General features: G+C 35.0%; 1 protein-coding gene across 1 annotated transcript; it reads left to right on the forward strand.

Moving 5' to 3' along the window:
* The first annotated feature begins 1,773 nt into the window (after positions 1-1,773).
* On the forward strand, positions 1,774-12,724 carry LOC129954111 (aquaporin-11). Its single transcript, XM_056067798.1, has 4 exons — positions 1,774-2,595; positions 2,651-2,925; positions 12,067-12,205; positions 12,330-12,724. The coding sequence occupies exons 1-4, from the start codon at positions 2,421-2,423 to the stop codon at positions 12,530-12,532; spliced, it is 792 nt and encodes a 263-aa protein (XP_055923773.1). The 5' UTR covers positions 1,774-2,420; the 3' UTR covers positions 12,533-12,724.
* The last annotated feature ends 38 nt before the right edge of the window (positions 12,725-12,762 follow it).

Raw genomic sequence — 12,762 nt, forward strand, 5'->3', positions numbered from 1 at the left:
TTTTAACATCGTGCTTAAAAGAATAGTGCAGAGCTTACACGTCAACACTAGAGGCACTATCTTTCAAAAGTCTGTCCAAGTGTCCAATTATTAGCATATGCTGATGACATTGACATAATCGGAAGAACTCAGCGTGATGTCAATGAGGCTTTTGTGAGTATTGAGGCAGAGGCGGCAAAAATGGGTTTAACGGTTAATGAGGGCAAAACAAAGTACATGCTGTCGTCAAGAAAGGACATACATCTTGGTCAAAACGTCACCATCGACAGACGTAACTATGAGGTAGTCAAGGTCATCGTTATCTAGGCTCCACTGTAAACGCAGAAAAAAACACCATCGCTGAGATCAAACTCAGAATAACTCTTGATAACCGCTGTTTCTTTGGACTAAGAATGCAATTGATTGGTAAAGTTCTCTCTCGATGGACCAAAGTGTCGCTATACAAGACCATTATCATCCCCGTCCTACTATACGGCGCAGAAGCATGGACTATGACAAAAGCGGATGAAGGCACCTTGGGTCGCTTCGATAGAAAAGTTCTTCGTGTGATCTACGGTCCCGTATGCATCGAAGGGGAGTGGAGGAGAAGATGGAAGGACGAGCTGTACGGGCTGTACAGCAACGTAGACTTATCCAGAAGCGTAAAAGTCCATAGACTAAGATGGCTGGGTCACGTAGAGCGAATAGAAACCAATGCTCCGGCCCGGAAAGTCTTCGAATCCACACCCACAGGAAGACCGCGGATCAGTCGGCGCGCACAACTGGAAAGTGACCTCACCCAACTGGAAACATCTAGCTAGGGACCGAGCTAGATGGAAAGGTTTGTTGGGTGTGGCCTTAGTTAAGAAAGTAAGTAAGTCACATTCTATTCAAGAAATATTACTTGAGAATTAAACAAGTTTCATAATCTTCATCAGCTCTTTTCTTTCTTTTGTATGTTTTTGAGATGTAAATCAAACCACGGTGGTACATTTGAGTTACTACGAGCCCTTTTAAGAGGAATTAATAAAAAACAGTTAAAGATTGTATTTAAAAAAAACGTTACACATATCGTTAATATTACAATTAAAAAATAGTAATTGATTCCAGTCAATGGCACACAACAAATTTAAAAGTTCAATTTCAGGTTCCAAAAGCACATCCCCCGACTCCAGTTTAATCTGCATGCATAAAACTTAAATATCGGTCAGCCTTAAGTCATAGATGAGTTTCCAAATGATACTGTTTTGATCCCTAAAAATTATTAAAAATAAGTATTTGTTTGTCCCTCGAAAAATTAAAACAAATCCATCCTAATCTTAAACTTGTACAAAGACCTATTGCGAGGAACTTCTATTTGATTCAGTATTAGCGATATTTCTGTAGCTTTGTAATGCTCTGCTTTTTAACTAGTAAACTTTCTTGAGCCCTTTAATTTTATTGGTACATAAGTTTGGCTACATATTACAGAACTAAAAAGATCGTAAGTGACATTTTCTGAAAGTTGATCAATTTATAATTAGTTTTTTTTTTTGAAAAATCTTAAATTCAATAAAAAGTTTTATATGTAACAAATTTATCGAAAAAATATCATTAAAAACTGTAATAATTCAAAAATGTTTAATTATTCTGCTAATTGCACAAGCTTAAAAAAGCCATTTAATTCCTCCCTCCACCTAGGGCTTGTTACAAATTATTATTAGTATTCATGATGTACTACGAAAATGGTGAGAAGCTTCCTGGCATATTTACCTCTTATTTATAATTGGAATAGTTGAAAACCCCTATAGTCTATACGATCACTTGCGCCAATCGTCAGGGCTAGAACAGAAGCAAAGTTTTCATTTGTCGTGTTTCAATGAAAGTGCGTCTAAAACAAATTCTTTTGCGTACGAACTAAATTCTCTTCTTCTCTGTAGAAGAGAAACACACAAAAAGTGTCCGAATTAATTTAAATGTTTAGCTTGATAAAAATTTAATCAAATCTAATAATTTAATTATAATAAAGTGTGAGAAAAAAAATAAAACATTATTTAATTTCCAACGGAAAAAGTCAGATGGAAAAATTAGTACTTAATTTTATTGTTTATTTATAGCACCGAATTAGTATCTTAGTCTGTTGAGATACACATTCAAACAGTGATAGAAAAGTATCTTGAGCAATTTTTATTTGCACTGTGTCGTCACCGAAATTGGCGCTTTTCTTTATACACACAGAACTAAAATAATAATAATAATATTGTTTTGAATGTATTTACCTGTGTCCGTCCCGGCCATTCTGATTCCGATTCTGATGAATAACTATGCGTGATAATAATAATTAAAGTTTTATTGTTTTGTTGAGTTTACGCATTGATCGTGTTCCAAAAGCAATTCAAAGATCGTTCTATTATTCTAAGATTGCATAATTTGAAAAACGTTCAAGGAAGAACGGCTATAAAATGTCAATGTCAGCGCTAGGGGTAAGCACTGGCTTCATGGTCGGTTGCTGTGTTCTAGCACAAATCGCACGCAAAGTAGCTGGTCGATTGTTGAAGGAGGGCCTTGTACCGGTCCTGGTTAATGAAGCTATCGCAGCTGCTGAATTGTGTGCTTGTTGTTTCGAATTGATCATAAGTATAAATTTTCTTTTTTTAAATACATTTTTAAAATATTTTGTTTTCTTATGCAGTTGCTGATAATTTTGGAGTAGCAGCATATGCAGTCTTTCTATTTATCCTTACCGTTTGGTGGGGTAAGGTTTGGGGTGATGCTTCGGCATGTCCTTACACTCATATGGAGGACTTGCTCGAAGGGAAGATTTCATTGCGTGAAGTAGCACTGCGAACTTGGGCCGAACTGATGGGAGGATGTTGTGTTTACAGAATTGTTCAGGTTTTTTGGTGGTTTGAATTTGCCGAAACCCATAAAGGAAGGGCTTTTGAAGAGTGTTCAGCTGATTTACAGGTAATATTTATTGTTACATTTCTCCTAGATATAGAAGTTCAAAGTTTCATAATACACGTTATTCTCAGCCCTCTTATATGAAATTATTTTAAATTCTTCTGTTCAAAAATGTTCAATTTAACTCATACACTTCAGAATTTCAGAAAGTAGTAAGCTTATAGCAAGCGTCAAACTACGATCAGAGGCTCATCATAAGTGCATGTGTTAGTTGTTAGTAAAAAATAATACAAATATAGCCTAACACACTCACAAAATAAACGGTGATTTTTTAAGAGCTTGAGAACTTTTTTAAAAAAAAAACGCATAAAATTTGCAAAATCTCATCGATTCTTTATTTGAAACGTTAGATTGGTCCATGACACTTACTTTTTGAAGATAATTTCATTTAAATGTTGACCGCGGCTGCGTCTTAGGTGGTCCATTCGGAAAGTCCAATTTTGGTTAACTTTTTCGAGCATTTCGGCCGGAATAGCCCGAATTTCTTCGGAAATGTTGTCTTCCAAAGCTGGAATAGTTGCTGGCTTATTTGTGTAGACTTTAGACTTGACGTAGCCCCACAAAAAATAGTCTAAAGGCGTCAAATCGCATGATCTTGGTGGCCAACTTACCGGTCCATTCCTTGAGATGAATTGTTCTCCGAAGATTTCCCTCAAAATGGCCATAGAATCGCGAGCTGTGTGGCATGTAGCGCCATCTTGTTGAAACCACATGTCAACCAAGTTCATTTCTACCATTTTTGGCAACAAAAAGTTTTATTTTTATTTATTTTATTTTATTTAATTTAATACAAGCTATCAGTTTGTTAGCATTGATCGCAATTCACCATAACGTTGCGTCCAACAGCATCTTTGAAAAAATACGGTCCAATGATTCCACCAGCGTACAAACCACACCAAACAGTGCATTTTTCGGGATGCATGGGCAGTTCTTGAACGGCTTCTGGTTGCTCTTCACTCCAAATGCGGCAATTTTGCTTATTTACGTAGCCATTCAACCAGAAATGAGCCTCATCGCTGAACAAAATTTGTCGATAAACACATTTCGAACCGAACACTGATTTTGGTAATAAAATTCAATGATTTGCAAGCGTTGCTCGTTAGTAAGTCTATTCATGATGAAATGTCAAAGCATACTGAGCATCTTTCTCTTTGACACCATGTCTGAAATCCCGCTTGATCTGTCAAATACTAATGCATGAAAATCCTAACCTCAAAAAAATCACCCTTACAAAGAAAGAGTAATATAGGGATCATCGAACTCCATTGCCCAGCGTTTTATAAAACCAAGCATATAGAACTTGCCTTATTAACAATAAAATTAATATGATGTGTAAACTCTAAGTTGGAACAGAGATGTACACCTAAATCTTTAAATGTGGAGACACGACAGAGTTTTTGCTGTGATATACAGTAGTCAAATACGTTACTGATTAGTTTTTAGTAAAAGTTATCGTCTGGCATTCAGTGAAAGGCTATTTTTCCCACACCAAAATGTGAAACTATCAATGTCGGCTTGTAAAAGAATACGATCATGGTTGGACTTTATTATTTTGAAAATCTTCATATCGTCAGCAAAAATGAGAAGTTAACTTGAGCGTAGACATGACGATACATCGTTAATAGACAGGATGAACAGAAAAGGGCCAAGATGGCTTCCCTGGTGAACACCAGATTGAGCAACTAAAGGTTTAGAATGACAATTTCTAAATTTTACCTCGTAGAATCTGTTTTCAAGGTATGACTTAATCCAAGCTAAGAAAAATGGAGGAAAACCAAGAGCCTTAAGTTTAAATAAAATAATTCCGTTGCTAAGTTGGTCAAAATCTTTAGAAAAGTCAGTGTATACACAGTCAACTTTATAACCTTGTTCTAAAGCGTTTGAACATATGTTTGAGGATGTAAGGAGATTGGTAACGATTGATCTTTTTTTCACAAAACCATGTTGCTGTTCGCAAATGATATTTTTACTAAAATATGCTACGCTTTCACAAACAACTTGTTCAAATACTTTAGGAATCCACGAAAGCTTTGCAATGGGCCTGTAGTTGCTTATATCCGACTTGTTACCTTTCTTGAAAATTGGTGTTAGAAATGACTTCTTCCATATACTGGGAAATTTTCCTGTTTTAAGAGAAAGTTTGAATAAAAACGTAAGGGGTTCAACTATAGCATTACTACACTTTTTTAGTACTATCGGGGGAATACCATCAGGACCGGCTGAGCAGTCAATATTCAACGCAGATAAAAGATCAAGGACCGTACTCTGTAGCACAGGTATGTGACTACAACTAGTTTGCGAAAAAATGTGAAGATTATTAAAATATACTTGAGGGCTATTAACAAATGACTCACGGAAATTCGTTGCGAAATCGTTACAGATATCAAAAGTTTTATCTAACGAAAGGTTCTTGTAAGTGAAGTTAATTGGAAAGCCATCTGATTTTTTCTTTGAGTTTACAAAGTTCCACATTTTTTTAGGATTCTCTTTCAAAGGGGTGCCCATATCAGTAACATAACAAGCATATACAAAATTAGAAAGAGATTTAAATTGGTTAAATAGTTCAACATAAAAAGAAAAGAGAGAAGTTGACTGGAGACAGAGTTTTGAGATACGTTTTCCATGCCTTATTTCTTTTGTTACACAGTAAACGCAATTCTTTCGTCTACCAAGGATGGCTAAAGTTTGTATTTCTTGATTCCTTTATCGGTACATTTTTTCAAAACAATAATTAAGGATACTTTAAAAAGTTGAAACTGCTTCGTCAATGTTAGAAAATCCTAGTGTATTAGCAATTCCAGAAATGGTTAAATCTCTTAACAACTGATGGAAATTGGCTCTTCTGAAATCAAAATAACATAAGCAATCAAAAGAATTACTGTGCTTAGTAAGGTGATTACTTAATTCAAAAAAAAATGTCTAAAGGGGGGTGATATATGTCAATATTAGTAATTCCTGATCTAGATTCTAGAACAAGAGTACTAATAGCGTCAGAAGAAAAGACTAAATCGAGAATTCGATTTTTTGAGTTTTTAATACAGCTTGTTTGCTGTAAGTCAGTAAGAAGGACTTTATCGAGAAGAGATAGTTCCATTTGTGAAGAAGAAGGAGCGGCTTCAAGGCAGGATTCATCTTCGGATGGAATCCAGTCAATGTGTGGTAAATTAAAATCACCTAGAAGTAAGATATTGGTGTCAGAGCTGGACAAATTTATAAGATAGTCTAATGCCAAGGAGAGATCGTTATAAACAGACTCCAAACTTTTTGGAAGAATGTAAACTTTTAAAATGAAAAAAGTCTTAGTCTGTACCATTATCTTTACACATACCAGTTCAATTGATAACACAAATGGAAAAGATACAGAAGAAGAGAAATATGTATTTTTTACCGCTATGAGAACACCTCCACCTAAATCCTTTGCATTACCAACATGACGATCGTTTCTGTAAACTTCGAACTCTTGACTAAAAAGTTCTGTGTCGGAAAATCTTGAATTAAGCCACGTTTCTGTCAAAATGAATACGTCGTGTGGAAATGATTGGGAGTTAAGAAAAATGTCAGTAGTCTTGCTACGAAGTTCCCTTACGTTTTGGTAGAAGAGCGCAAGCCTGTTAAGTTTTTTGATTTGTTTTTCAAACAAACTTGTAAAATAGTGAGTAGGTATACGCCACCCTTGACCATATGCAAATTCTGTAAAACTTAATTCCCATCAATTATTTTGATCAATTGAATAGAATAGAATAGATATGAATTTATTTATATACAAAATTCAGTTATATAATAAATAATTACAAGTCTTTTAAGACCTAGTTTTAAAACCATCGCTCGGTCAGATTGACAGAATATGAATTCTGAAAGCGAAAACAAACAAAAAAATAAAGATAAAAAGTGAGATTAAATGTATTAATAAAATTAAATCAGTGGAAATTACTTTTAAACAAGTTTATATAAAACAATTTTTTTTAAATTTCAATGAAAAGATACAGCAAAAAGAAAAAAAAAAGAATAACCAAATTTAAATGCACTGGAAGAATTAAAAGCTCTCTGTAAGAAATCTTTTTCTGTAAGCCATTGTAGGAATTTTTAAAGTCTATCCCAGCTTTTTGCTCCATTAAGGGTTTGTATTACATCTTCAGCTTCAAATTGGTTCTTCCCGAAAATTGTCCCGACGAATTTCTTGGATAATAGGACAAAATCCTAAAAAATGTCCGATATTCTCTCTCTAATGGGTGTAGCAGAGTTGGCACTCGATAGGCAGGTCTGGTCTGTGAGGTATGTAGTTCAGAGAAAGTATCTCACCTCTGGCTCGTAGAATTGAAGAAATCATATCCGTTGAGTTCTTGTCGTCGAAGTAGTTTGATTCTCCTAGATTAAACTTCAACTTAATATAGAAGTCTCTATACTGCGATGCTTTAGCCAGGTTGATGAAATTTTGCCGATATTTCTCATCCAATTTAGCAACAAGTGAGTAAAGACTTCCTTTAAAAATCTTTAGATTATCCAAATCAAATTCGATCGATTCACCCAAATCAAATTTGCAAGATCGATCCAAATTTTTACAAAATTAAACCGATTTATGATGATACTCTATTGACCAGCCTTGATGAATCCAATCGGAGTATTTTGACAACGTAATCGAAATGAATCTTGAGCGTGTCGATGAACAACGGTGGCAAACCTGTTTCGATATAAAGCAAATAATTAGGCGTTGTTGATGGGAGAGCAAAGACTCGCTTCAAAAAGAAACGTAATAATTTGTCCACATCCTCATATTCTTTGTAGCCCCACACTTAAAACAGTTTATACTTTGCTGAGTGGTGGATGGATTTATTTGCAATGCAAACGCAAAGTGCAGTTCTAACTTGATATGTTTTTTCATACAAAGGTTACTTGTTATGGTAACACCGATTCCGATAAAATTACGATACGATTTTCTCCAGCAAAGTTCACCCCTCCTCCCGTGTACTCCACTTAATCCTCAATAAAGAGATTGAATAATAAAGTACTCAACACACATCCTTGTTTTAGGCCCATTGAAGAACTGAAATCTTCAGAAAGGCATTCTCCATCCCAAACGGCTATTGAATCTTTAGCATAAAGAGCTCTTAAAATACTGATAATTTTGGAAGATATGCCGATATTCAATGCCTCTCGATCAATGCTGCCTTAAAATCTATAAAAAGGCATATAGTTTTTGTCCACGATTTAAGTACACATTTGCAATATTAAGTAGCAGAGACACCTGATCAGTAGTTGAATATCCAGAGAATACAGCTTGCAGCTCACGCAGCTTGGAGTTCACGTTCACCCACGAAGTAAGTCTACTGAATATCATACTCGCAAATATCTTCATAGACACGATATTCCTCGATAATTCTCTGAAACAGATGCATGGGAAAATCACCGAAGACAGAAAACTAGGAGGAATAACTCCAAACTCGAAGATTTTATTATAACAGCGAAGAAGTTGGGCTTTTAAATTGCGGGATGCATACTTGAAAAATTTAACCGGAATTCGGTCTGTTCCAGCTGCCTTGTATAGTTTTGCTCTGTCTATCGCTGTAATCAATTCTTCTTCCGAAAATGTTGAATCCAAAAAATGATCTTTGATATATGGCGCAGCTTAGTGGAACTTTGAGACCTTGCATACCATATTGAGCAACGAAGAATGATTCTTTAACCCTAGACCCGTGTACTTAAAAAATTCTAGTTTACGTGTACTTGGGCACTGTGTGCCCACGAAGGTTTTCCCTATGAATTACTTGAAAATAGTGAAATAAAAAAAAATATTTTACAAACACTATTATTTTTTATGATATTATTTATTTGAAAACAAAATTTAAAAAAGCTTTTAAAGTAATAGGTAATTTACAACCACCACTTTTTGAAATTAATTTGTATTTCTATTTTTTTGGCGCTTTGCTGGTGGACCGGCTGAAGTTGATGGAAGTGAATCTACGTCAAAAATGTCATCTTCTTCGCTTTCGGTAGTATCAATTGCAGTTTTGGTCACAAAACATTTCTCGCACATTCTTATGTAATGCTTACTGCAAGCTGCAACATAGCACAGATCGCAGACCGCCGTAGTTTTGTTGTCCCTTTTTTCTTTCTTGCAGGTATCACAACGTTGCTTTGCTTTGTTTTGTTGGATTGTCGGTTAGGTACTTATAGATGTAATTTCATACCCGATCAAACTCATTGCTGTTTTAACACTTTTTTGAAGAGTTGGCTTAGCTATTCGATTTTTGATATAGCTATCTGCAAGTTCAAAGGCTAATTCTTTTAAATTTTTTTCTTTTTTCTGACCTTTTCTTGCTCGAACACCAGTTAGGCTGACAGACATCAAACATTCTATACGCTGCAACTCCTGCACAATCCAAAAGGTTGTTAAAGAGAGTAACAGGCCAACGATTAGTTTTTCGCTTGCAGGTATAAACTGTTGCCAAACGGTCGAATGTATCAACTCCTCCTTTGGTTGAGTTGTAATCCATAATAACTGCAGGTTTTTTTGTGACCTCATCAATTTTATCCTCATGATGAGCAGTGGACATCATTAGCACATTTTTTTGTATTGCTTGCGTAGCAAGCATCTCGAATAGCAAAATTTTATTGAAAATTTGTCCCTCGTTTGCTTGAAGATTTTATCCACTGGTGTAAATGACTTTGGCAATTGTGGCTTATTGGACTTTATAGTACCAATCGTGGTTGTTCTTTTACTCATAAGCTCCAAGGCTAATGGTACCGATGTGAAATAATTATCTGTCGTTATGTTGTAATTCATGCCTAAATATCTCTCAGCTAACCGCATTACCAGCTGGTGAGATATGCCATCGGACCGATTATCGCATGGTTGCTGGCCAACATAAATTTCACCTCGAAGTGGATAACTGTTTACGGCGTCAACTATCCAAAAAAATTTGATGCCATATTTTCCTGGCTTGTTTGGCATAAACATTTTGAACGGGCATCTTCCCCTTGAGCCGACCAACTGTTCATCTACTGTCAGCTCCTTTGACGGTTTGTAAAACTCAACAAGATTTTGTTGAAACAAATCCCAAACGTACCTAGAAAATTGGTACAAATTTGTAAGCCTATCAATCAAACATTTTATCTTTTATACCTAAATGCAGCTAATTTGTCAGTTTGAAGACGAAACGCTCTCGTTCTTCCGTCATCGAAACGTATAAAGCGTCGTATTTGTTCAAATCGTTCCAGAGACATAACAGCGCGGTAGAATGGTACACTAGTTGGATGAAAAAGATCCTTCGCTTCCACCCCATAGGCTTTTTCAGCTCCAGCACACAACAAAATTGTCATACCATCTACGCATTTGCTTTGGGTTGAGAGACAAACAATTCTCCTCGTAAGTTCTCTTTGCCTTTCTGTTTGTCTCCAGCACAATATTTCCAACAATATTTTGAGTAATTAAGGACTTGAAAACCTCAGCCTTTCTCGAAAACAAGTTGGTGCATTTTGGAACATGTCTCATTCGTTCATTTCGATTTCTCATTGTTCTTTGTCTTTCGCTTTCGTCCGGCATTGACCACCAAATGTCATCGAATTTGGCATTTCTTGCAACATACCGCATTCCTCTGTTTGGTGCAATAGGGTCTTCATCTTCGTGTCCATTCCGGCTTCTTTGCTGTTGTCTTTCTACCTCCTCTTCTTCTTCCATATCTAAACCAGCCTGCGAAACCCGTGTACAAAGCAGTATCTGGTTCATAGTTTGGATCATCGGCATCTGATAAATCTCCATCGTTATCAGTATCACTATCCTCCTCAGTGTCAATGCGTCGAACTTCTTCCTCTTCTAGGAACCTGGAGTAATTCTCATCAACTCTTGCTCCGCCGCAGTCAAATCCCGGTTGGAAGATGCATTCAGGAGATACAGAACACGATCCATTGTAGCATCCATGATTCTCTATTATTATAGGATCTCATAAATAATAGGCGTAAATTTAAAAAATTTAGGTACTTACTTTAGTAGATAAAGAAATATTTTTCAGAAAAAAAGCACTTGATCACAAAGAAATCGCACTAAAATCACTTGTTTACGCAAGCAAATCTCAACCGGTGTAAAATCAAAAAAAAAAAGCAATACAGTAAAAATTCTCTAATACGAAAGGTTTGTAAACAGAATCTCTCTATTTCTATATATTTTTTTCTAATCTTTGTAATGCTTTTCCTGAAAGAAAGTGACCATTCTTCAGAATAATATTATTTTCATCCATGCACCAATCTCTTCAATTTTGTATTTATTTTTGAAAGTTTGACTAGAGGACTTTGACTGTAAAAATCGATTGCTGAAGTGATTGCCACGGTGAAAAATGTAAAAACAGTCGATGTCGCGGAACAAGTAAAAAAAATAAATTGTCCCTTATTCGAAATTTTTCAAATGGCTCCCAGTTTTTCTTTCTAACAATGATTCCCAAAACTACACTTATTATATATCCTCAACTTGGCAAAAAGGTCATATGATTGTTCAGTTTTTGGGTAGAAACAAAAAAGGCTAAGAGGTATTCGACTGTAAATCAAATTCATATCAAAATACCGTTGAAGATCAGCAAATAAATCAATACAAGACCATGATTTCCATACAAAAAAACTCATACCCTAAAAAACCCTATAGTAAGCTTAGCTCCACTTACTAATTTCATTCCTTTCTAAAATTCAGCAGAAGATCTTGCCATTGACAGTGTGGTGACTACGCTTGTATTATAGTCTAGCTTTTATTGCAAGCACAAGGTTTTATATTTTTTGTTAGAATCTACGTACCATAGTTTAAAGTTCTTATTATTAGGTGAGCGAAACAAGGTTAGGAACGAAAACGATAGATTTCAAGTCGTTTCACACTCCTTATTAAATCAGATTTGCTTGTTTTTTTTCGAGTTTTAAGCAGGTTAGATTGATGTGGATATGATCTTTTTATAACAGATAGTAATTCTTCCATGGATGGACTTGGAGATACTTCCTTGATCATATTTAGTTATAAGCTCTACATGGGTAGAATAAGGCAAAGCAAAATAATGGATAACTTCTTTTAAATTGATTTTAATTTAGAGTGGAATACATTAGTAATTTATCCTAAAACCAAAGTTCTTATCTTCAAAATGAATAACATATAACAAATATACTTAAAAATAGGTACATCCTTATGTTGGCGCAGTAATTGAAGGAATTGCAACCCTCCTATGTCGTCTTGCATCAAAATCTCTAACTGAAACTGGACCACGCTTTAGTAGTATTATTGATTCTTTTATTGGCACAAGTCTAGTTGTAGCGGGTAAGTATTAACTATTGCCAAGCCTAACCAGTAGATTAGATCTAACATACCAATTTTATAAACTTACTTATGGGAAAATACCTCTCAATAAAAGTTTACGCTTTTAACTACCTTATGTTTTCAGCATTCAACTTTTCGGGTGGTTATTTCAATCCTGTTCTGGCAACTGCTTTGAAATGGGGATGTAATGGTCATACAAATTTGGAACATATTATTGTTTATTGGATTGGAGCTTGTGTTGGTGCTGTACTTTCGGTCCCGCTATTTCGTGTACCAATTATTCGACAATATTTAATAAGAGAAGATCTTGTTAAGAAAGAGAATTAAATCAAGGAAGAAGACTCTTTATTGGAATTCAAATGCTCTCTTTTAATGTTTCTCTATTTATTCGTCCTACGTGTATGAAAAGTTTGTTTTATTTTGTCTCTATCCACATTGGAGTGTTTTATTTTATAATTATTTTTATGTTAAATGTTGTTTTATGTTTTAATAAAATTATTTTAATTTTGTGATGTCTCATACCGAATTTAATTTTATTATTATCTATATTATCTTTT

Source organism: Eupeodes corollae, chromosome 1, assembly GCF_945859685.1.
Source record: "Eupeodes corollae chromosome 1, idEupCoro1.1, whole genome shotgun sequence".
NCBI lineage: Eukaryota > Metazoa > Arthropoda > Insecta > Diptera > Syrphidae > Eupeodes > Eupeodes corollae.

What these genes read in the sequence shown, in the direction of transcription:
- LOC129954111 (XM_056067798.1), top strand. Translation starts at nt 2,421, where the DNA reads ATGTCAATGTCAGCGCTAGGGGTAAGCACTGGCTTCATGGTCGGTTGC. An exon ending in TTGTTTCGAATTGATCATAA is followed by an intron (nt 2,596 to 2,650) that starts GTATAAATTTTC and finishes TTTCTTATGCAG; the next exon opens with TTGCTGATAATTTTGGAGTA. An exon ending in AGTGTTCAGCTGATTTACAG is followed by an intron (nt 2,926 to 12,066) that starts GTAATATTTATT and finishes ACTTAAAAATAG; the next exon opens with GTACATCCTTATGTTGGCGC.